The sequence below is a fragment of the Fringilla coelebs genome (assembly GCF_963513975.1).
Source record: "Fringilla coelebs genome assembly, contig: SCAFFOLD_188, whole genome shotgun sequence".
NCBI lineage: Eukaryota > Metazoa > Chordata > Aves > Passeriformes > Fringillidae > Fringilla > Fringilla coelebs.
The window spans coordinates 165,001-188,971 of NW_028167264.1; the positions used below are offsets into that span (position 1 = coordinate 165,001).

At 54.6% G+C, this 23,971-nt stretch overlaps 3 protein-coding genes across 3 annotated transcripts; all 3 read right to left on the bottom strand.

Moving 5' to 3' along the window:
* Positions 1 to 471: 471 nt before the first annotated feature.
* On the bottom strand, positions 472 to 4,640 carry LOC311166087 (class II histocompatibility antigen, B-L beta chain-like). Its single transcript, XM_084227565.1, has 5 exons — positions 4,506 to 4,640; positions 3,771 to 4,040; positions 1,848 to 2,132; positions 691 to 797; positions 472 to 589 (listed from the first exon to the last, which is right to left on the bottom strand). The coding sequence occupies exons 1-5, from the start codon at positions 4,588 to 4,590 to the stop codon at positions 581 to 583; spliced, it is 756 nt and encodes a 251-aa protein (XP_084083691.1). The 5' UTR covers positions 4,591 to 4,640; the 3' UTR covers positions 472 to 580.
* A 959-nt stretch (positions 4,641 to 5,599) lies between these two features.
* LOC311166094 (class II histocompatibility antigen, B-L beta chain-like) lies at positions 5,600 to 9,705 on the bottom strand. The gene is made up of 5 exons (XM_084227571.1): positions 9,593 to 9,705; positions 8,842 to 9,111; positions 6,854 to 7,138; positions 5,791 to 5,897; positions 5,600 to 5,689 (listed from the first exon to the last, which is right to left on the bottom strand). The coding sequence occupies exons 1-5, from the start codon at positions 9,675 to 9,677 to the stop codon at positions 5,681 to 5,683; spliced, it is 756 nt and encodes a 251-aa protein (XP_084083697.1). The 5' UTR covers positions 9,678 to 9,705; the 3' UTR covers positions 5,600 to 5,680.
* Positions 9,706 to 10,590: 885 nt separating this feature from the next.
* On the bottom strand, positions 10,591 to 16,420 carry LOC311166090 (class II histocompatibility antigen, B-L beta chain-like). Its single transcript, XM_084227567.1, has 5 exons — positions 16,297 to 16,420; positions 15,822 to 16,091; positions 11,622 to 11,906; positions 10,828 to 10,934; positions 10,591 to 10,726 (listed from the first exon to the last, which is right to left on the bottom strand). Exons 1-5 carry the CDS (start codon positions 16,379 to 16,381, stop codon positions 10,718 to 10,720), a joined length of 756 nt encoding a protein of 251 aa, XP_084083693.1. The 5' UTR covers positions 16,382 to 16,420; the 3' UTR covers positions 10,591 to 10,717.
* Between the last annotated feature and the right edge of the window lie 7,551 nt (positions 16,421 to 23,971).

Here is a 23,971-nt window from a genome sequence, read left to right on the forward strand (position 1 = left end):
GCCTAGGGTTAGCGTTCCGCAAACTAAAAGGCCCAGAGCTGCGGGCACACTGCAGCTGCAAAGGGCATCCCAGGGGCATCGCAAAACTGCCACAACATGGCCTCCTCGAGGGCTTTCTCCTTGGCACCTGCCCTAACCCTAGGCTGATTGGCTGCCCTGCCTAGGGTTATGGTTAGGGTTAGGGTTAGGGTTACGCCTCGGGGTGAGGCTTCCATAAACAGAAAGGCCCAGGGCTCCGGGCACACTGCAGCTGCAAAAGGGCCTCCTCCTCCTCCTCCTCCTCCTCGTCCCGCTCCCTTCGGGCCCAGCCCCCACCCTGTTTCCCCCTCCCCTTTCCCAAACCCGTCCCCGCGCCCCCCAATCCCCCCCAAACCCCTTTCCCAGCGCCCCCCAATCAACAGCACCGGGCCCAACTGGGAAGCTTTATTGGGAGCACTGGGAGCGGGCCCCGGGCGGGGGCAGAGCGCCAGCGGGGCTGGGGGGACACGGGGGGACCCCCCCAAAATCAGCGCAGCGGGGACGGAGCGGGGGGTCCCGGCCGGGCCCGAGCCCACGGCGAGGGGCTGCGGCCGCCGGCAGCTCAGGAGCTCTGCGGGCAGAGAAAAGGGGGTGACACCGGGCCGGGGGGCCCCGGGGGGAGCGCACACGCTCCGGCACGGGCGGGTCGCGACCCCCGGCCCCCAGCCCCACCTTCTTGCGCAGGTAGAAGCCGAGCCCCAGCGCCAGGAAGACGAAGCCCAAGACGAAGCCCCCGATGCCCGTCAGCATCTTGCTGCGGGCGGCGTCCGGCGGCATCTCTGCGGGGTCCGCGGGGCTCAGCACCCCCAAAACCTCTCGCCCACACCCCGAGCCCCGAGCAGCGCCCTCCCTCTGGCCCCCGGCCCAGCCGGGACCCCCCGAAACCTCCCCCCGATCCCGGCCTGGGCTCCCCGGGAGCCGCCAAAGCCCCTCCCGGCCCTCTGGGGATCCCACAGCCCCCTCCCAGCGCCCCGGGACCCCCAAACCCCCTCCCAGTCACTCCAAGCACCCCCAAACCCCCTCCCAGTCACTCCCAGCACCCCCAAACCCCCTCCCAGTCAATCCCAGCACCCCCAAACCCCCTCCCAGTCACTCCAAGCACCCCCAAACCCCCTCCCAGTCACACCCAGCATCCCCAAACTCCCTCCCAGTCACTCCCAGCACCCCCAAACTCCTTCCCAGTCACTCCCAGCACCCCCACACTCCCTCCCAGTCACACCCAGCACTGCCAAACCCCCTCCAAGTCACTCCCAGCACCCCCAAACTCCCTCCCAGTCACACCCAGCACCCCCAAACTCCCTCTCAGTCACACCCAGTACCCCTGAACTCCCTCCCAGTCACACTCAGAAGCCATAAACCCCCTCCCAGTTCCCACCATGCACCCCCAAACCTCCTCCCATTCACTCCCAGTAACCACAAACTCGCTCCCAGTCACACACAGCACCCCCAAACCCCCTCCCAGTCACTCCCAGCACCACCAAGTCCCCTCCCAGTCACACCCAGCACCCCTAAACTCCCTCCCAGTCACTCCCAGTCACATCCAAACTCCATCCCAGTCACTCCCAGCACCCCCAAACTCACTCCCATTCACTCCCAGCACCCCCAAACCCCCTCCCAGTCACATCCAGCACCCCCAAACCCCCTCCCAGTGCCCACCAGCACCCCCCCAAGCCCACCCCACCCTCCCCAGCACCCCCCACAGCCCTTCCCAGCCCTTGCCCAGCCCCCAGCCCCTCTCCCAGTGCCAGCCCGGCTCTCTCCAGCTCCCTCCCAGTGGCTCCCAGCACAGCCCAGCGGCTCTGGCAGCGCCCCCAGGGGCTCCCCCGTACCCCAGTGCCGGCTCAGGGGCTGCTCCAGGCTGGCGTGCTCCACCTGGCAGCTGTAGGTGAGCCCGCGCCGGGGCGGCGTTTCCAGCAGCACCAGCAGCTGGTAGGTCCAGTCCCCGTTGGGCACCACCTCGGTGGCCACCACGTGCTCCGAGAGCTCCTGCTGGCCCTGGAACCACCTCACCTGGATGTGGGCAGGGTAGAAATCCATCACGGAGCAGAGCAGGCGGCCGGGGCCGGGCTGGGAGCTCGAGGGGGGCACCAGCGAGATGGACACGCTGGGGGGCACTGGCAGAGACACAGACACAGAGCGGGGACACACTGGGATCAGCTGGGGGGCACTGGCACAGACTGGGGAGGGACTGGGGGGGACTGGGCAGGGACTGGGCAGGGACTGGGAGGGACTGGGAGGGACTGGGCGAGACTGAGGAGGGACTGGGACAGACTGGGAGGGAGTCGGAGAGAATGCGAGGGACTGGGAATGGTTGGGTGGAACTGGGAGAGACTGGGAATGGACTGGGAATGGAGTGGGAATGAACTGGGAGGGATTGGGGGAGACTGCGAGGGACTTGCAATGGACGGGCAATGGGCTGGGAGGGACTGGGATGGGTTGGAAATGGACTGGGACGGACTGGGGATGGATTTGGATAGACTGGGAATGGACTGGGAGGGAATTGGAGTGACTGGGATTGGACTGGGAGTGACTGGAATGAAATGGGAATAGACTTCGGGGGACTGGGAGTGGACTGGGGGGACTGGGAGGAACTGGGGTGGCTCTGAGAGAGGTGGGAGGGGATCGGGGGCACTGGGAGAGATGGCAAAAGTCCGGGAGTGAACTGGGAATGAACTGGGAATAGGCTGGGAATTGAGTTGGAGGGGTGGGGTGGAACTGGGACGGACTGGGAGGGACTGGGAATGGACTGGGAATGGATGAGAGTGGGTTGGATGGACTGTGGTGGCACTGGGAGGGATCCTGGTGGCACTGGGATGAACTGGGAATGAAGCGCGCGGCACTGGGAGGCCGAGTCCAGCGCGGGGCACTCGGCGCTGCGGGTCTGCCCGGCAACAGATGAGTCATCAGAGAGACGCGCTCTGATTGGCTGCCATCGTCAGGGCTACGCGTCGTTGAAATGGACGCGCGGGGGGGCACTGGGAGGGACTGGGAGGGACTGGGAGGGACTGGGAGGGAGTGGGATGGACTGGAAACGGACAGAGAAAGGCTGGGAATGGACTGGGAGGGACTGGGATGGACTGGGATGGACTGGGGTGGACTGGGATGGACTGGGAGAGCTGGGAATGGGCAGGGAATGGACTTGATGCATGGGAATGGACTTGGAGCGACTGGGAGCCACTGGGATCGAACTGGGAGGGATGGAGAATGGACTGGGAATGGGTGGAATATGAGTGGGATGGCGCTGCGGTGGCACAAGGCGGGACTGGGAATGAACTGGGATGGACTGGGAAAGGACGAGGAGCGATTAGGAGTGACTGGGATGGACTGGGATGGACTGGGAAGAACTGGGGTAGTACTGAGAGAGGTGGGAGGGGAGGAGGGGATACTGTGAGAAAGGGTGGAAGTCTGAGAGTGAATTGGGAATGAACTGGGAATGGACTGGTAATTAAGTTGGAGGGGCTCAGAGGAACTGGGACGGACTGTGAGGGACTGGGATGGACTGAGAATGGATTGGGAGGGACTGAGATGGACAGGGAATGGATTGGGAGGGACTAGGAATGGACTGGAGGGACTGGGATGGACTGAGAGGGACTGGGAGGGAGTGGGATAGACTGGGATGGATTGGGAATGGAGTGGGAATGGGCAGGGAGGGACTGGGAATGGACTGGGCATATACTGGAAGGGACTGGGATGGACTGGGATGGTCACTTGCAGGGCAGGGCTCAGGGGGACACGCTCTGCCCCGCGCTCACCTCGGCGCTCCGTGATGAACGGGTCGGACACCTCGTAGCTGCGCCGGCAGAACCAGTCCACCGCAGTCCGTCTGTTCTCCATCAATTCCTTGTCGCTGTTCCAGCGCTTGGCATTGCACTCCCCAAAGGGGGTGAACCCCACGTAGTGCCCCACGTCGCTGTCGAAGATCGCGTACGGCTGCCGGTTGTAGATGTACCGCTCCACGTACCGCACCTTCTCCGTGCCGTTAGTGAAGTAACACTCGTGCTTTACCATCTCCTGGAACACCCCTGTGAGTGCAGCAAACACAGCTCAGGGCGTGCCCCCACAGCACCCCTCAGCAGCACCCCCACAGCTCCGGGGCCCACCCCAAATCCCCACTCCGCACCCCCTGCGCCCCACGGCCGCCACGGGACCCTCCTGCCCGCGCTGCCGCTTCCTCTTTGCCGCCCTTCCCCCGTTTCCTTTCCTCATCCTCTCCCCTCCCGCCTCCGCCCGCTCCCCGAAGCGCTGCGGGGCTCCCGTTTCCCCATTTTCCCGCAAATCCCCCAATCCCCAGCGCCCTCGGCATCAGTTTCGGGGTCCCCCCTCCCCTTTTCCCCCTTCCCCTCCCTCCCCTCCCCCACCCCTCAGCCCCTCCCGCTCTCCCTTTGGGGGGTCCCCTCCTCCTCCCCCTCCATGCCGGGCTCCCCCCTTCGCCCCCTTCTCCCCCTTCTCCCGCCCTGTCCCGCCGCCTCCCGCCCTGTCCCGCTCACCCGAGAGCTCCGCGCCCGCAGCCGGGGGCGCTCCCAGCACCGCCAGTGCCACCAGCAGGGCCCCGCCTGCCGCCCCGAGCCCCATGGCCGGCGACCACCGCCCCAAACCGACCGCGCTCAACTGCGACAACCAGCCCGGAGCGCCGCGGGCTCTCATTGATTGCCGCCACTTTTGGGGAGCGATTTTCCGCGGGCTCTACCCAGCAACCGATGAGGCAATGCAACGCCCCGCGCTCTCATTGGCTGCGCCGCGCGCTGCCTGCGCTGCCATTGGCTGAGGCCGTTCCGGGACGCTGCGGGCCCGGGCTGGTGGTTTTCTGGGGAGGGGGAACCTTGGGGGGCTGGGCGGGTGGGGGCGGGGATGGAGAGGGCGGGCTGGGCTGGGCCGGGCAATCAGAGCCGCCCATTTCACACTGAATTTGAATTTTTTGGATATTGAACTCGTTCGGTGTTTTCTGTTTGGATACCTTTGTCGCGCTCCCCTTTAGAAGCACAATGTTATTAACAAGAGGTCAAAAGTATCATCAAGTACAATTAAAATTTTTTAAAAATTGTATACCTTTAATATATAGGACCTTAATCATATATGCAAATAAAATTGAATTAAATTTATAAATAGGTCGTGATTTAAAGTTATTTAAGGATTCTTAAGATGCGCTGAGCTGCCTCTCCCCGTTCACTGCGGGATGTGGGGAGGGGGCGATGCTGACGGGGCCGGGGGGGCTGCGGCTGCGAGGGGGTGGGGAAAGGGCGGGGTTCGGGTGCTGCTGCTCTTCCTCCTCCTGTTCCTCCTCCTCCTCCTCCTCCTCCTCCTCCTCGTCCTCGTCCTCGTCCTCGTCCTCGTCCTCCTCCTCCTCCTCCTCCTCCTCCTCGTCCTGCTCGTCCCGCTCCCCCCGGGCCCAGCCCCCACCCTGTGTCCCCCTCCCCTTTCCCAAACCCGTCCCAGCGCCCCCCAACCCCCACCAAACCCCTCCCCAGCGCCCCCCAATCAACGGCACCGGGCCCAACTGGGAAGCTTTATTGGGAGCACTGGGAGCGGGCCCCGGGCGGGGGCAGAGCGCCAGCGGGGCTGGGGGGGACACGGGGGGACCCCCCCAAAATCAGCACAGCGGGGACGGAGCGGGGGGTCCCGGCCGGGCCCGAGCCCACGGCGAGGGGCTGCGGCCGCCGGCGGCTCAGGAGCTCTGCGGGCAGAGAAAAGGGGGTGACACCGGGCCGGGGGGCCCCGGGGGGAGCGCACACGCTCCGCCACGGGCGGGACGCCACCCCCGGCCCCCGGCCCCACCTTCTTGCGCAGGTAGAAGCCGAGCCCCAGCGCCAGGAAGACGAAGCCCAAGACGAAGCCCCCGATGCCCGTCAGCATCTTGCTGCGGGCGGCGTCCGGCGGCATCTCTGCGGGGGCCGCGGGGCTCAGCACCCCCAAAACCTCTCGCCCACACCCCGAGCCCCGAGCAGCGCCCTCCCTCTGGCCCCCGGCACAGCCGAGACCCCCCGAAACCTCCCCCCGATCCCGGCCTGGGCTCCCCGGGAGCCGCCAAAGCCCCTCCCGGCCCTCTGGGGATCCCACAGCCCCCTCCCAGTGTCCCCCCAGCGCCCCGGGACCCCAAAACCCCGCCCCAGTCACACCCAGCTCTCCCAAACTCCCTCCCAGTCACAACCGGCAGCCCCAAGCTCCCTCCCAGTCACTCCCAGCACCCCCAAACCCCCTCCCAGTCACTCTCAGCACCCCCAACTCCCTCCCCGTGCTCATCAGGACCCCCAAACTCCCTCGCAGTCAAACCCAGCACACCCAAACCCCCTCCCAGTCACTCCCAGCATCACGAAATTCCCTCCCAGTCACTCCCAGCACCCCCAAACTCCCTCCCAGTCACACCCAGTACCCCTGAACTCCCTCCCAGTCACACTCAGAAGCCATAAACCCCCTCCCAGTTCCCACCAGGACCCCCAAACCTCCTGCCAGAGCCCACCATGCACCCCCAAACCCCTTCCCAGTCACTCCCAGCACCCACAAACTCCCTCCCAGTCACTCCCAGCACCCCCAAACTCCCTCCCAGTGCCCACCAGCACCCCCAAACCCCCTCCCAGTCACATCCAGCACCCCCAAAGCCCCTCCCAGTCACTCCCAGCACCCCCAAACTCCCTCCCAGTCATTCCCAGCACCCCCAAACACCCTCCCAGTCACACCCAGCACCCCCAAACTCTTTCCCAGTCACTCCCAGCACCCCCCAACCTCCTCCCAGTCACTCTCAAACTCCCTCCCACTCACTCCCAGCACTACCAAGCTCCCTCCCAGTGGCTCCCAGCACAGCCCAGCGGCTCTGGCAGCGCCCCCAGGGGCTCCCCCGTACCCCAGTGCCGGCTCAGGGGCTGCTCCAGGCTGGCGTGCTCCACCTGGCAGCTGTAGGTGAGCCCGCGCCGGGGCGGCGTTTCCAGCAGCACCAGCAGCTGGTAGGTCCAGTCCCCGTTGGGCACCACCTCGGTGGCCACCACGTGCTCCGAGAGCTCCTGCTGGCCCTGGAACCACCTCACCTGGATGTGGGCAGGGTAGAAATCCATCACGGAGCAGAGCAGGCGGCCGGGGCCGGGCTGGGAGCTCGAGGGGGGCACCAGCGAGATGGACACGCTGGGGGGCACTGGCAGAGACACAGACACAGAGCGGGGACACACTGGGATCAGCTGGGGGGCACTGGCACAGACTGGGGAGGGCTGGGCTGGGCTGGGGAGGGACTGGGAGGGACTGGGGTTGGACTGGGATTGACTGGAAGAGACTGGGAATGGACTGGGAGGGACTTGGAAAGGGCTGGGCTGGACTGGGAGGGACTGGGAGAGACTGGGAATGGACTGGAATGCACTGGGAATGGACTGGGAGGGGCTGGAAAGGGACTGGGAATGGACTCGAAGGGACTGGGAATGGACTGGGAATATACTGGGAGGGACTGGGATGGGCTGGGAGGGACTGGGAATGGACTGGGAATGGACTCGAAGGGACTGGGAATGGACTGGGACTGACTGGGAGCGAATGGGAGGGACTGGGAAGGAAGGGAATGGACTGGGAATGTACTGAGAGGAACTGGAAATATACTGGGAGGGAGTTGGGTGGCACTGAGAGACGTGGGAGGGAATCGGGCCGTACTGGGTGAGAGCATAGTGGTCCGGGAGTGAACTGGGAATGAACTGGGAATGGACTGGGAATTGAATTGGAGGGGCTGGGTGGAACTGGGAAGGACTGGAAGGGACTGGGAGGGATTGGGAGGAACTGGGTAGGGACTGGGGATGGTCTTGGAGGGACTGGGATGGCACTGGGAGGGATCGTGGTGGCACTGGGATGAACTGGGAATGAAGCGCGCGGCACTGGGAGGCCGAGTCCAGCGCGGGGCACTCGGCGCTGCGGGTCTGCCCGGCAACAGATGAGTCATCAGAGAGACGCGCTCTGATTGGCTGCCATCGTCAGGTTTACGCGTCGTTGAAATGGACGCGGCGGGGGGCACTGGGAGGGACTGGGGTGGACTGGGATGGACTGGGAGGGGCTGGGAATGGGCAGGGAATGGACTTGATGCATGGGAATGGACTTGGAGCGACTGGGAGCCACTGGGATCGAACTGGGAGGGATGGAGAATGGACTGGGAATGGGTTGAATATGAGTGGGATGGACTGGGAATGCACAGGGCGGGACAGCGAATGAACTGGGATGGACTGGGAAAGGACGAGGAGCGATTGGGAGGGACTGGGATGGACTGGGAATGGACTGGGAGGAACTGGGGTGGTGCTGAGAGAGGTGGGAGGGGATGGTTGGCACTGGGAGGGAGGATGGAGGTCTGAGAGTCAACTAGGAATGAACTGGGGATGAACTGGGGATGGAGTTGGACGGGCTGGGAGGGACTGGGGGCACTGAGAAAGATGGGAGAGGCACTGGGCACAGGGAGAGAGGGCGGAATTTAGAGAGTGAACCTGGAATGGACTGGGAATAGACTGGGAGGGACTGGGGATCGGCTGGGAATGGGAAGGGAGGGACTGGGAGGGACTCGGAGCAATTTGTAATGGACTGGGAATGGATTGGGATGAACTGGGAATGGACAGGGAGGGACAAGTCATGGACTGGAGGTATTGGAATGGACTGAGAGGGACTGGAAGGGAGTGGGACAGACTGGGATGGATTGGGAATGGGCATGGAGGGACTGGGAATGGACTGGGATACACTGGGGGGAATTGGGAATGGAGTGGGAATCGACTGGGGTGTACGGGGAGGGTCTGGGAATAGACTGGAAGAGACTGGGATGGACTGGGATGGTCACTGGCAGGGCAGGGCTGAGGAGCACACACTCTGCCCTGCGCTCACCTCGGCGCTCCGTGATGAACGGGTCGGACACCTCGTAGCTGCGCCGGCAGAACCAGTCCACCGCAGTCCGTACGTACTCCATCCGTTCCTTGTTGCTGTTCCAGTACTTGGCCCAACTCTCCCCTAAGGGGGTGAACCCCACGTAGTGCCCCACGTCGCTGTCGAACATCACGAACTGCAGCCGGTTGTAGATGTGCCTGTGCACGTACCGCACCTTCTCCGTGCCGTTAGTGAAGTGACACTCGGCCTTTGGCATGTACTGGAACACCCCTGTGAGTGCAGCACGCACAGCTCAGGGGGTGCCCCCCCAGCACCCCCCAGCAGCACCCCCACACCTCCGGGGACCCACCCCAAATCCCCACTCCGCACCCCCTGCGCCCCACGGCCGCCACGGGACCCTCCTGCCCGCGCTGCCGCTTCCTCTTTGCCGCCCTTCCCCCATTTCCCTTCCTCATCCTCTCCCCTCCCGCCTCCGCCCGCTCCCCGAAGCGCTGCGGGGCTCCCGTTTCCCCATTTTCCCGCAAATCCCCCAATCCCCTGCACCCTCGGCATCACATTTGGGGTCACCCCTCCCCTCTTCCCCCCTTCCCCACCCTCTCCCACCCATCCCTCCCTCCCCCACCCCTCAGCCCCTCCCGCTCTCCCTTTGGGGGGTCCCCTCCTCCTCCCCCTCCATGCCGGGCTCCCCCCTTCGCCCCCTTCTCCCCCTTCTCCCGCCCTGTCCCGCCGCCTCCCGCCCTGTCCCGCTCACCCGAGAGCTCCGCGCCCGCAGCCGGGGGCGCTCCCAGCACCGCCAGTGCCACCAGCAGGGCCCCGGCTGCCGCCCCGAGCCCCATGGCCGGCGACCACCGCCCCAAACCGACCGCGCTCAACTGCGACAACCAGCCCGGAGCGCCGCGGGCTCTCATTGGCTGCCGCCACTTTTGGGGAGCGATTTTCCGCGGGCTCTACCCGGCAACCGATGAGGCAATGCAACGCCCCGCGCTCTCATTGGCTGATCCGCGTGCTTCCCGCGCTGCCATTGGCTGAGGCCGTTGCGGGACGCTGCGGGCCCGGGCTGGTGGTTTTCTGGGGAGGGGGAACCTTGGGGGGCTGGGCGGGTGGGGGCGGGGATGGAGAGGGGCGGGCTGGGCTGGGCCGGGCAATCAGAGCCGCCCATTTCGCACTGAATTTTAATTTTTGGGATACTGAACTCGTTCGGGGTTTTCTGTTTGGATACCTTTGTCGCGCTCCCCTTTAGAAGCACAATGTTATTAACAAGAGGTCAAAAGTATCATTAAGTACAATTAAAATTAGAAAGAAATTGTATGCATTTAATATATAGGACCTTATTCATATATGCAAATAAAATTGAATTAAAGTTTAAAATTGGTCGTGATTTAAATTTATTTAAAGATTCTTAAGCAAGGCTGAGCTGCCCCTCCCCGCTCACTGCGGGATGTGGGGAGGGGGCGATGCTGACGTGGCCGGGGGCGCTGCGGCTGCGAGGGGGTGGGGAAAGGGCGGGGTTCGGTTGCTGCTGCTCTTCCTCCTCCTCCTCCTACTCCTCCTCCTACTCCTCCTCCTCCTCCTCCTCCTCCTCGTCCCGCTCCCCCCGGGCCCAGCCCCCACCCTGTGTCCCCCTCCCCTTTCCCAAACCCGTCCCAGCGCCCCCCAATCCCCCCCAAACCCCTCCCCAGCGCCCCCCAATCAACGGCACCGGGCCCAACTGGGAAGCTTTATTGGGAGCACTGGGAGCAGGCCCCGGGCGGGGGCAGAGCGCCAGCGGGGCTGGGGGGGACACGGGGGGACCCCCCCAAAATCAGCGCAGCGGGGACGGAGCGGGGGGTCCCGGCCGGGCCCGAGCCCACGGCGAGGGGCTGCGGCCGCCGGCGGCTCAGGAGCTCTGCGGGCAGAGAAAAGGGGGTGACACCGGGCCGGGGGGCCCCGGGGGGAGCGCACACGCTCCGCCACGGGCGGGACGCCACCCCCGGCCCCCGGCCCCACCTTCTTGCGCAGGTAGAAGCCGAGCCCCAGCGCCAGGAAGACGAAGCCCAAGACGAAGCCCCCGATGCCCGTCAGCATCTTGCTGCGGGCGGCGTCCGGCGGCATCTCTGCGGGGTCCGCGGGGCTCAGCACCCCCAAAACCTCTCGCCCACACCCCGAGCCCCGAGCAGCGCCCTCCCTGTGGCCCCCGGCCCAGCCGGGACCCCCCAAAACCTCCCCCCGATCCCGGCCTGGGCTCCCCGGGAGCCGCCAAAGCCCCTCCCGGCCCTCTGGGGATCCCGCAGCCCCCTCCCAGTGTCCCCCCAGCGCCCCGGGACCCCCAAACCCCCTCCTAGTCATAGTGAGCCCCCCCAAACTCCCTCCCAGTCACACCCAGCACCCCCAAACTCCCTCCCAGTCACACCCAGCACCCCCAAACTCCCTCCCAGTCACACCCAGCACCCCCAAACCCCCTCCCAGTCACACCCAGCACCCCCAAACCCCCTCCCAGTCACTCCCAGCAACCCCAAACCCCCTCCCAGTCACTCCCAACACCCCCAAACCCCCTCCCACTCCCTCCCAGCACCCCCAAACTCCCTCCCAGTCACACCCAGCACCCCCAAACCCCCTCCCAGTGCCCACCAGCACCCCCCCAAGCCCACCCCACCCTCCCCAGCACCCCCCACAGCCCTTCCCAGCCCTTGCCCAGCCCCCAGCCCCTCTCCCAGTGCCAGCCCGGCTCTCTCCAGCTCCCTCCCAGTGGCTCCCAGCACAGCCCAGCGGCTCTGGCAGCGCCCCCAGGGGCTCCCCCGTACCCCAGTGCCGGCTCAGGGGCTGCTCCAGGCTGGCGTGCTCCACCTGGCAGCTGTAGGTGAGCCCGCGCCGGGGCGGCGTTTCCAGCAGCACCAGCAGCTGGTAGGTCCAGTCCCCGTTGGGCACCACCTCGGTGGCCACCACGTGCTCCGAGAGCTCCTGCTGGCCCTGGAACCACCTCACCTGGATGTGGGCAGGGTAGAAATCCATCACGGAGCAGAGCAGGCGGCCGGGGCCGGGCTGGGAGCTCGAGGGGGGCACCAGCGAGATGGACACGCTGGGGGGCACTGGCAGAGACACAGACACAGAGCGGGGACACACTGGGATCAGCTGGGGGGCACTGGCACAGACTGGGGAGGGCTGGGATGGGCTGGGCTGGGGAGGGACTGGGAGGGACTGGGAGGGACTGGGGAGGGACTGGGAATGGACTGGGATGGACTGTTGGGACTGGGACAGAGTGGGGATGGATTGGGAGGGACTGGGATTGACTGGGATGGACTGGGAATGGACTGGGGAGGGACTAGGAATGGACTGACAGGGGACTGGGAAGTGACTGGGAGGGCTGGGCTGGGCTGGGAATGGACTGGGAGGGACTGGGAATGGACTAGGATGGACTGGGATGGACTGGGAGGAACCTGTGATTGGACTGGGGCAGACTGGGAATGGACTGGGAATGACTGGAATGCACTGGGAATGAACTGGGAGGGACTGGGAAGGATTGGGAATGCACTGGTAGGGATTGGGAGTGACTGGGAATGGACTGGCAGAGACAGAGACACAGAGCGGGGACTGTGATTGTCCATCCGAAATTTCTCTCATTTTTCTCATGATTTTCATCATGAAAAAGGACAGAAACTGAGACCACCACAAGATCCTGTTTGATATCCGGGTTTGATGAAATCTGCCGAGCTTACAAGGCCCAGATGTCACTCCCAGCCTGCCAATGATTGTGCAAAGGAGCACCTCGACCCGTTCTGCAACAACAAGGCTTGGAATTTCCCTTCCTCTCAGCTTGGACGGACTTTTCTGGAATAACCTTTAGGTGGTCCCCACAGAAGACCCTTCCTCTGTTCTGCAACCACTGTGACTGACTGAGATGGGAGAAGCCTCTTCTCCAACGACTGAGACATGAAACCCTCACATACAGAAAACTCCTTTTCTTCCCAAGGATTGGGACTGAAACCTGGGGGGAACTGGCGGGGGGAACAGAACAGACTGTGATGTCTGATTGTGGGTACAGACTGATGTCTGATTGTGGGTACAGATTGATGTCTGATTGTGGGTACAGATTGTGATGTTTGATTGTGGGTACAGATTGTGATGTTTGATTGTGGGTACAAATTGTGATGTCTGATTGTGGGTACAGATTGATGTCTGATTGTGGGTACAGATTGATGTCTGATTGTGGGTACAGATTGAAGTTGTGGGTACAGATTGATGTCTGATTGTGGGTACAGACTGATGTCTGATTGTGGGCACAGATTGAAGTTGTGGGTACAGATTGATGTCTGATTGTGGGTCCAGATTGATGTCTGATTGTGGGTACAGATTGTGATGTTTGATTGTGGGCACAGATTGATGTCTGATTGTGGGTACAGATTGATGTCTGATTGTGGGTACAGATTGATGTCTGATTGTGGGTACAGATTGATGTGTGATTGTGGGCACAGATTGATGTCTGATTGTGGGTACAGATTGATGTGTGATTGTGGGTACAGATTGATGTCTGATTGTGGGTACAGATTGATGTCTGATTGTGAGTACAGATTGATGTCTGATTGTGGGTACAAACTGTGATGTCTGATTGTGAGTACAGATTGATGTCTGATTGTGAGTACAGATTGATGTGTGATTGTGGGTACAGATTAGGATGTCTGATTGTGGGTACAGATTGAAGTTGTGGGCACAGATTAGGATGTCTGATTGTGGGTACAGATTGATGTTTGATTGTGGGTACAGATTGTGATGTTTGATTGTGGGTACAGATTGATGTCTGATTGTGGGTACAGATTGTGATGTTTGATTGTGGGTACAGATTGATGTCTGATTGTGGGTACAGATTGATGTCTGATTGTGGGCACAGATTGATGTCTGATTGTGGGTACAGACTGTGATGTCTGATTGTGGGTACAGACTGTGATGTCTGATTGTGGGTACAGATTGTGATGTCTGATTGTGGGTACAGATTGATGTCTGATTGTGGGCACAGATTGATGTCTGTGGGTACAGATTGATGTCTGATTGTGGGTACAGATTGTGATGTCTGATTGTGGGCACAGATTGATGTCTGCTTGTGGGCACAGATTGATGTCTGATTGTGGGTACAGATTGATGTGTGATTGTGGGTGCAGATTGATGTCTGATTGTGGGTACAGATTGATGTCTGATTGTGGGTACAGATTGATGTCTGATTGTGGGTACAGATTGTGATGTTTGATTGTGGGTACAGATTGATGTCTGATTGTGGGTACAGATTGATGTCTGATTGTGGGTACAGATTGATGTCTCATTGTGGGCACAGATTGATGTTTGCTTGCAGGCAGTGATTATTGGGACTATCAGGTCAAGAAGGAAACTATTGCATTATTTCCCCCCCTCTTTCACAATCCTCCATGAGATAAAAACCCCCAGGTTAGCCAGTCCAATTTGAAGATCTTCCCCACGCTTGGAACGACTCCTGGACTGACGGAACCTCGGCTGGACCCCCAAGGACCCCGTCGCTCCCACGGGCGGGAGCTGGAGCCTCCTCTTTGCTCTTTACCCCCTACTTTTCCAAATGCTTTCCCTGCTTTCCCTCTTTTCCCTCACACACATTTTGCTGCAATCATTCAATAAAATACATTGTTTTGATTGTTACTGCAAACCCCCTTTGCCGTGTTGGTATTTTGTGCTGAGAAATCCTTTGGAAACGAATCATCAGGAAATCCGTCAATAAGGACGGTTTGTGACAGGGACACACTGGGATCAGCTGGGGGGCACTGGGAGAGAGAGGGGAGGGCTGGGCTGGGGAGGGACTGGGAGGGACTGGGAGGGGCTGGGAATGGACTGGGATGGATTGGGAGGGACTGGGAGTGATTGGGAGCGATTGGGATAGACTGGGGATGGACTGGGAGGGACTGGGGGGGACTGGAAGGGACTGGGATGGACTGGGATGGACTGGGAATGGACTGGGAATAGACTGGGAATAGACTGGGAGGGACTGGGAGGGGCTGGAAATGGACTGGGAATAGACTGGGAATAGACTGGGAGGGACTGGGAGGGGCTGGAAAGGGACTGCAAATGGACTGGGAGGGACTGGAAGAGTACTAGGAATATACTGGGAAATGGGCTGGGATGGGCTGGGAGGGACTGAGATGGATTCGTGTGGACTGGCAGGGACTGGGAATGGACTCGAAGGGACTGGGAATGGACTGGGAATATACTGGGAGGGACTGGGAATGAACTGGGAATGCACTGGGAGCGAATGGGAGGGACTGGGAGTGACTGGGAGTGAATGGGAGGGACTGGGAGGGAAGGGAATGGACTGGGAATGGACTGAGAGGAACTGGAAATATACTGGGAGGGAGTTGGGTGGCACTGAGAGACGTGGGAGGGAATCGGGCCGTACTGGGAGAGAGCATGGAGGTCCGGGAGTGAACTGGGAATGAACTGGGAATAGACTGGGAATTGAATTGGAGGGGCTGGGTGGAACTGGGAAGGACTGGGAGGGACTGGGAGACATTGGGAGGAAGTGGGTAGGAACTGGGGATGGTCTTGGAGGGACTGGGATGGCACTGGGAGGGATCTCGGTGGCACTGGGATGAACTGGGAATGAAGCGCGCGGCACTGGGAGGCCGAGTCCAGCGCGGGGCACTCGGCGCTGCGGGTCTGCCCGGCAACAGATGAGTCATCAGAGAGACGCGCTCTGATTGGCTGCCATCGTCAGGGTTACGCGTGGCTGAAATGGACGGGCGGGGGGGCACTGGGTGGGAGGGACTGGGAATAGACTTGGATGGACTGGGAGGGGCTGGGAGGGACTGGGATGGACTGGGATGGACTGGGGTGGACTGGGAGGGGCTGGGAGGGGCGGGGATCGACTGGAAGAATTGGGATGGAATGAGAACGTCTGGGAATAGACTGGAAGGGACTTGAAGGGACTGGGATGGACTGGCATGGTCACTGCAGGGCAGGGCCCGGGCGGACACGCTCTGCCCCGCGCTCACCTCGGCGCTCCACGATGAACCGGGCAAGGAGCTCGTAGTTTTGCCGGCAGTACCAGTCCACCGCGGTCCGTGCGTACGCCAGTCTGGCCGGGTCGCTGTTGGCGCGTTTGGCGTTCCACTCCCCATAGGAGGTGAACCCCACGAAGTGCCCCACGTCGCTGTCGAAGATCTTGTAGGGCTCCCGGTTGTAGATGGTCCTCGCCACGAACCGCACCTTCTCCGTGCCGTTAGTGAAGTAACACTCGGATGTAACCATCTGCTGGAGCACCCCTGTGAGTGCAGCACACACAGCTCAGGGGGTGCCCCCACAGCACCCCATTTTCCCCCTTCCCCACCCCTCCCCCACCCCTCAGCCCCTCCCGCTCTCCCTTTGGGGGGTCCCCTCCTCCTCCCCCTCCATGCCGGGCTCCCCCCTTCGCCCCCTTCTCCCCCTTCTCCCGCCCTGTCCCGCCGCCTCCCGCCCTGTCCCGCTCACCCGAGAGCTCCGCGCCCGCAGCCGGGGGCGCTCCCAGCACCGCCAGTGCCACCAGCAGGGCCCCGGCTGCCGCCCCGAGCCCCATGGCCGGCGACCACCGCCCCAAACCGACCGCGCTCCACTGCGACAACCAGCCCGGAGCGCCGCGGGCTCTCATTGGCTGCCGCCACTTTTGGGGAGCGATTTTCCGCGGGGTCTACCCGGCAACCGATGATGCAATGCAACGCCCCGCGCTCTCATTGGCTGCGCCGCGCGCTGCCCGCGCTGCCATTGGCTGAGGCCGTTCCGGGACGCTGCGGCTTTTTTTTGGAAGGGGAAGTTTTGGGGGGGTCTGGGCGGGGATGGAGAGGGGCGGGCTGGGCTGGTCCAGCCAATCAGAGCCGCTCATTTCAGATTTAATTTTAATTTTTGGGTTTTGTGTTCGGATCCTATTGTCCCGCTCCCCTTTAGAAATTCAATTGTCCTAACGAGGGGTCACTGAAATTATAACTTCGAAAATTATAATAAAATGATGTTAAGCTTCATTATATTACAGTGATATTTATTATAATAATAATATATTTAACACTTCTCTAAGTTTTAAAATTATTAAATGAAATAATCTGGTTCTGGGGTCGTCATCTGCTGGCTGCTCCTCTTCCTCGGTCCTTCCTCTTCTTCTTGGTTTTTCCTCCTCCTCCTCAGCCTCGAGGTGGGGCGGGGGAACCGCGAGGTTCTTCCTCCTCTTTTTTCTCGTTCTTCCTTCCTCATCCCTCCTCCTCTTCCTCCCTTCTCCTTCTCTTCCTCCTCTGCTTCCTCATCCTCCTGCCTCTTCCTCCTCCTCTTCTTCCTCCTCCTCTTCTTCCTCCTCCTCCTCTCCCTCCTCCTTCTCTTCTTCCTCCTTCCCCTCTTCCTCCTCCTCCCTCCTCCTTCTCATCCTCCTCCTCCTCTCCCTCCTTCTCCTCCTTCCTTCTCTTCTTTGTCCTCCTCCTCTTCTTCCTCCCTCTCTCTCCTCTCCTCCTCTTCCTCCTCCTCCCTCTCCCTCCTCCTCCTCTTCTCCCTCCTCCTTCTCTTCTTTGTCCTCCTCCTCTTCTTCTTCCTCCCTCTCTCTCCTCCTCTTCTTCCTCCTCCTCCCTCCTCCCCCCTCCTCTTCTTCCTCCTCCTCTCCCTCCTCCTCCTCCCTTCTCCTTCTCTTCTTTCTCCTCCTCCTCCTCTTCTTCTTCCTCCCTCTCCCTCCTCCTCCTCCTCTTCTTCCTCCTCCTCTCCCTCCTCCTCCTCCCTTCTCCTTCTCTTCTTTCTCCTCCTCCCCTTCTTCTTCCTCCCTCTCCCTCCTCCTCTTCTTCCTCCTCTTCCTCTTCTTCCTCCCTCCCCCTCCTCCTCCTCCCCAAATTCCCCTCCCGCCTCCCGTGGGGGCAGCGCTGGGAGCTGCGGATCTGCCCGGCAACCGATGAGTCACCGTCGCCGCGCGCTCTGATTGGATGATGCTCGTCCAGCGCCCTCTGTGATTGGCTGATTTTTTTTTTCCCAAAAAATCCTCAAAAATTCCCCCAAAATTCCGCAAAATTCCCAAAAAAATCACCCCCAAAGCGACCAAAAATCCCCCCAAAAATCAAAAATAAAATAAAAAAAATTCCAGAATAAAATCCCCCCAAAATCCTAAGAAAATCCCCCCCAAAAATCCAATTTTTCTCCTTATAAATCCAAATTAAAATCCAAAAATTCCCCAAAAAAATCCCAATTAAAAAAAGAAAAATCCCCCAAAATCCAAAATAAAACCCCCAAAAAATCCCCCCCAAAATCCCTTAAAAATCCAAATTTTTCCTCCCAAAAAAACCCCCAAAATCCAAATTTTCCCACCCAAAATTCAATTTTTCCCCCCCAAAAATCCAAATTTTCACCCCCAAAAATCCAAATTTTCACCCCCAAAAATCCAAATTTTCCCCCCAAGAACGACACCCAGGCTGGAACAATATTTTCTTTATTTACACCATCCAAGAATTCCAAAGAATTTTTTTTTTTTCCTCTTTTTTTTTTTTTTTCCATTTTTTTTTCCTTGAATTTTTTTTTCTTCATTTTTTTTTTCTAGGAAAAAAAAAAAAATCCCAAACCCCAAAAAAATCCTAAAAGGGGAAAAAAAAATGGGGAAAAAATCGGGAAAAAATTTTAAAAAAAAAAGAAATAAAAGCAAAAAAAAAAAAAGCGACAAAAAAGCGACAAAAAAGCCCAAAAAAAATCAGGGAAAAAAGGAAAAAAAAAGGGAGAAAAATCAAAAATTTGAACGTAAAAAAATCCACCCCAAACCCTTTGAAAATTTGATTTTATTTTTAATTTTTCCTGGATTTTCCTGGATTTTCCCAGAAATGAAACGAATTTGGGTTTTTGTGGGAAAAAAGGGGAAAAATTCAAATTTTTAAGGGGAAAATGGGAAAAAAATTCGATTTTAAAGGGGAAAATTTCAAATTTTTTGGGGGAAAATTCAAATTTTTAGGTGGAAAAAAATCAAATTTTTAAGGGGAAAATTTTTCGATTTTAAGGGGAAAAAAATTAAATTTTTTAGGAGAAAAATGGGAAAAAATTCCTTTTTTTAGGGGAAGAAAATTCCATTTTTTAGGGGAAAAATGGGAAAAAAATTTCGAATTTTTAGGGGGAAAAATTCAATTTTAATGAGACCAAAAATCCCATTTTTAGTGGGGCATAAATTCAAATTTTAAGGAAAAAAATTTATTTTTAAGGGGGAAAAATTTTAAGAGGAGACAAAAAGGGGAAAAAGGGAAAAAATTAGAGGGGAAAAAATACAATTTTTAAGGGAAAAAATTCAATTTTTAGGGGGAAATTTTGGGGTTTTGGAGAAGAAAATTCAATTTTTAATGGGAAAAAAATTTCAATTTGGGGAGAAAAAATTGGGAAAAATTTCAATTTTTAAGGGGAAAAAATTTCAATTTTAAAAGGAAAAAAATTTCAGTTTTTAGAGGAAAAAAATTCAAATTTTTTGCTCAAATTGTGGATTTTTTTCTGCCTTTTTTTCTGTTTTTTTTTAAATAAAAAATTTGATTTTTTAAGGAATTTTTTTTGGTTTTTAAAAGGTTTTTTAACCAATTTTTGAGGAATTTAAAGAATTATTTTTAAGGAAATTTTGGAAATATTTTGGGATTTTTAAAATGAATTTTTGGAGATTTTTTTGAATTTATTTTTTTAAATTTTTTAAAGGATTTTTCCCCTTTTTCCCCTAAAATTCCCCACCCAAAAAATCCAAATTTTTCCCCCAAAATGTGGAATTTTTAAACTTTAAAAATGAAATTTTTAAAAGGATTTTTCCCCTTTAAAAATCAAAAATTTTCCCCAAAATTTTGAATTTTTATGGAATTTTAAATTTTTTTTTTTCAATTTTTAAAGGAATTTTTAAGGATTTTTCCTATTTTTTCCCCATTTTCCCCTAAAAACCCCAAATTTAATTAATCCCTTCATTAATTAATAACCCATTAAATAATCACCCCAAAAAATTCAATTTAATTCCAATTTTTTCCCTTTCCTGCCCCAAAAAAACCCCAAAATTCACCCAAAAATCCCAAATTTCCCCCCCCAAAAATCCCAAATTTTAAAAATTCCCAACTCCAAAAAAATTCCCTGGAAATTTTAAATTTTTCATTCCCAAATTTTTGAATTTTGCCCAATATTTCCCCCCAATATTTTCAATTTTTTCCCAATTTTTCTTCATTTCTCCCCCAATTTTTTCCCTGATTTTTCCCAAATTTTTCCCTTTTCCCGCATTTTTTTTTTTTGGGAATTCCAACTCTAATTCCCTTCCTGCAAAAAAATTCCCATTTTCCCAAAAAATTCCAATTTTTTCCTTAAAAAATTTAAATTTTTCCCATTTTTTTCCCCAATTTTTTCCCCCCAAAATTCCTCATTTTTTTCCATTTTTTTCCCCCCCAAAATTTCAATTTTTGGACATTTTATTTCCAGATTTTCCCCAGGATTTTTCCCAATTTTTTCCTGGGAATTTTTTCGAGGAATTCCACCCCAATCCCTCCATAAATCCCCAAAAATTCCCATTTTTCCCCCCCCAAAATTCCATTTTTCCCCCCAAAAAATCCCATTTTTTCCCATTTTTCCAGGATTTTTCCCGTTTTTTCCCCCAAATTTTTCCAGGATTTTTTTTCTGGGAATATTTTCCAGGAATTCCCCAATTCCCTCCATTTTTGCCTCCCATTTTCCCAAAAAAAATCCCAAAAATTCCCATTTTTCCCCCCAAAATTCTCATTTTTTCCCAAATTTTCACTTTTTTTTCAGGATTTTCCCCATTTTTTCCCAAAATTTTTCCAGGATTTTTTTCTGGGAATTTTCTCCAGGAATTCCATCCCAACCCCTCCCATTTCCCCCCCAAAAAATTCCCAAAATTCCCATTTTTCCCCAAAAAATCCCATTTTTTTACATTTTTTCCCTATTTTTTCCCCAATTTTTCCCCATTTTTCCCCGGAATTTTTTCCAAATTTTTTTTCTGGGAATTTTCTCCAGGAATTCCATCCCAACCCCTCCCATTTCCCCAAAAAAAATCCCAAAAATTCCCATTTTTCCCCCAAAAAAATCCCATTTTTCCCCCATTTTTCCCCATTTTTTTACATTTTTTCCCCAATTTTTCACCATTTTCCCAGAAATTTTTTCCAGGATTTTTTCTGGGAATCTTTTCCAGTATTTCCACCTCAATCCCTCCCATTTCCCCCCCAAAAAATCCCAAAAATTCCCATTTTTCCCCCCAAAAAATCCCATTTTTCCCCATTTTTTAACATTTTTTCCCCATTTTTTCCAGAAATTTCTTCCAAGATTTTTTCTGGGAATTTTCTCCAGGAATTCCATCCCAACCCCTCCCATTTCCCCCCAAAAAAATCCCAAAAATTCCCATTTTTCCTCCCAAAAATCCCAATTTTCCCCAAAAAATCCCATTTTTTTACATTTTTTCCCCATTTTTTCCCCATTTTTCCAGAAAATTTCCAGGAATTTTTCCATGAATTTTTTTCTGGGAATTTTCTCCAGGAATTCCATCCCAACCCCTCCCATTTCCCCCCCCAAAAATCTCCAAAATTCCCATTTTTCCTCCCAAAAAATCCCAATTTTCCCCCTAAAAAATCCCATTTTTTTACATTTTTTCCCTATTTTTTCCCCAATTTTTCCCCATTTTTCCCCGGAATTTTTCCAAATTTTTTTTCTGGGAATTTTCTCCAGGAATTCCATCCCTACCCCTCCCATTTCCCCAAAAAATTCCCAAAAAATTCCCATTTTTCCCCCCAAAATTCCCATTTTTCCCCCATTTTTTAACATTTTTTCCCCATTTTTTCCAGAAATTTCTTCCAAGATTTTTTCTGGGAATCTTTTCCAGGAATTCCATCCCAACCCCTCCCATTCCCCCCAAAAAATTCCCATTTTTTTTCACATTTCCCCCATTTTTCTCCGCATTTCCCCCTTTTTTTTTCACATTTTTCCCCATTTTTTGCCGTTTTTCCCCCGATTTTTGACATTTTCTCCGGGAATTTCCAGGAATTTTTTCCAAGATTTTTTCTGGGAATCTTTTCCAGGATTTCCACCTCAATCCCTTCCATTTCCCCCCCAAAAAATTCCCAAAATTCCCATTTTCCCCAAAAAATCCCATTTTTTTACTTTTTTTCCCCATTTTTTCCCAATTTTTCGCCATTTTTTCCAGAAATTTCTTCCAATTTTTTTCTGGGAATCTTTTCCAGGAATTCCATCCCAACCCCCTCCCATTTCTCCCAAAAATTCCCATTTTTTTTCCACATTTCCCCCTTTTTTTTTCACGTTTTTTCCCATTTTTTGCCGTTTTTCCCCCGATTTTTGACATTTTCTCCAGGAATTTCCAAGAATTTTTGCCAAAAATTTTTTGGGAATTTTCTCCAGGAATTCCATCCCAACCCCTCCAATTTCCCCCAAAAATTCCCATTTTTCCCCCAAAAAATCCCATTTTTTTCCCCATTTTTCCCCATTTTTTAACATTTTTTCCCCAATTTTTCCCCAATTTTTCCAGAAATTTCTTCCAAGATTTTTTCTGGGAATTTTCTCCAGGAATTCCATCCCAACCCCTCCCATTTCCCCCAAAAATTCCCATTTTTTTTCCACATTTCCCCCTTTTTTTTTTCCACATTTCCCCCATTTTTTCTCCGCATTTCCCCCTTTTTTTTTTCACATTTTTCCCCATTTTTTTTTTTGCAGTTTTTCCCCCGATTTTTTACGTTCTCTCCCGGAATTCTTCAGTTTTTTGGCGGGAATTTTTCCTTTTCCCGCTTTTTTTTTGGGAATTCAGGCGGAATCCGAGTCGCTGGTGTCCGAGGAGGAGGAGGAGGAGGAGGAAGAGCTCGAGTCCGAGCTGGAGCTGGAGGCGCTGAGACGCGAGGCCGCCGCCGCCGCCGACTCCGCCTTCTCGCTGGCTAAAAGGGGGAAAGTTCCGGAAAAATAATCAGGAAAAGTTTGGGAAAAATTCAGTTTCCCATCCTACATGAGATTCCCAAAAATTCCTGGAATTTTCGGCTGGTTTTGGGGGTTTTTTGAGGATTTATTCCCAAAAAAATCCGAATTTTTGAGCATTTTTGGTGGTTTTTTTTGGCTGAATTCAATTTCCCCAGCCCATCCTCCAAAAAGTCCCAAAAATTCCCAAATGTCCAATCCCAGAATTCCCAAAATTCCCCCAAAATTCCCAAAAATCCCCCCGAAATTTCCCAAGAATTCATCAAAAATACCCCAAAAAATTCCCAAAATATTCCCCCAAAAATTCAAAAAAAATCCCCCCAAAAATTCCTCAAAAATTTCCAAAAAAATTCCCAAAAAATTCCTCAAAAAATCCCCCAAAATTCAAAAAAATCCTTCAATTTCCCCCAAAAATTCACATATATTCCCCAAAAAAGTTCCCAAAAAATTCAAAAAAAATTCCAAAAATTCCCCCAAAATTCAAAAAAAATTCCTCAAAACTTCCCCCAAAAATTCCCCAAAATTCCCAAAAATTTCCCCAAAATTAAAAAAAAATTCCTCAAAAATTCCCCCAATAATCCCAAAAAAATTTCCCCAAAATTCCCGGAATTCTGGACCCTTCTGGAGCCATTTTGGATGAAAATATTCCCAAAAAATTCAATTTTGGAGCTTTTTTTGGCAGAGTTCTGCTTCCCACTCACCCCAAATTCCCAAAATTTTCCAGAATTCCAAAAATTCCCAGAATTCTGGACCCTTTTGGAGCCATTTTGGATGAAAATATTCCCAAAAAATTCAATTTCTGAGCTTTTTTTGGCTGTTTTTTCCAAAATTCCTTCACCCACCCCCCCCCAAAATTCCCAAAATTTTCCAAAATTCCAGAATTTTCCCAAATTCCCGATTTTCCAACCCTTTTTTGGGGGTTTCTTGGCCGAGTTGAGCTGCCCAACCCATCCAGAACGCCCAAAATTCCGATTTTTGAGCTTTTTTTTGGTTTTTTTTCCCCAAATTCCTTTACCACCCAAAATTCCCAATCCCAAAATCCCGAATTCTCAGAATTCCCAAAAATCCCAAATCCCCCAAAATTCCCGGAATTCTGGAGCCTTTTGGAACCATTTTGGATGAAAATATTCCCAAAAAATCCAATTTTTGAGCTTTTTTTTTGCTTTTTTTGTCAGATTTCTCCTTCCCACCCATCCCAAAATTCCCCAAATTTTCCAGAATTCCG

What these genes read in the sequence shown, in the direction of transcription:
- LOC311166090 (XM_084227567.1), bottom strand. Translation starts at nt 16,381, where the DNA reads ATGGGGCTCGGGGCGGCAGCCGGGGCCCTGCTGGTGGCACTGGCGGTG. An exon ending in TGCGGGCGCGGAGCTCTCGG is followed by an intron (nt 16,092 to 16,296) that starts GTGAGCGGGACA and finishes CTGCACTCACAG; the next exon opens with GGGTGCTCCAGCAGATGGTT. An exon ending in GCCCCTGAGCCGGCACTGGG is followed by an intron (nt 10,935 to 11,621) that starts GTACGGGGGAGC and finishes CGGACCCCGCAG; the next exon opens with AGATGCCGCCGGACGCCGCC.
- LOC311166087 (XM_084227565.1), bottom strand. Translation starts at nt 4,590, where the DNA reads ATGGGGCTCGGGGCGGCAGGCGGGGCCCTGCTGGTGGCACTGGCGGTG. An exon ending in TGCGGGCGCGGAGCTCTCGG is followed by an intron (nt 4,041 to 4,505) that starts GTGAGCGGGACA and finishes CTGCACTCACAG; the next exon opens with GGGTGTTCCAGGAGATGGTA. An exon ending in GCCCCTGAGCCGGCACTGGG is followed by an intron (nt 798 to 1,847) that starts GTACGGGGGAGC and finishes CGGACCCCGCAG; the next exon opens with AGATGCCGCCGGACGCCGCC.
- LOC311166094 (XM_084227571.1), bottom strand. Translation starts at nt 9,677, where the DNA reads ATGGGGCTCGGGGCGGCAGCCGGGGCCCTGCTGGTGGCACTGGCGGTG. An exon ending in TGCGGGCGCGGAGCTCTCGG is followed by an intron (nt 9,112 to 9,592) that starts GTGAGCGGGACA and finishes CTGCACTCACAG; the next exon opens with GGGTGTTCCAGTACATGCCA. An exon ending in GCCCCTGAGCCGGCACTGGG is followed by an intron (nt 5,898 to 6,853) that starts GTACGGGGGAGC and finishes CGGCCCCCGCAG; the next exon opens with AGATGCCGCCGGACGCCGCC.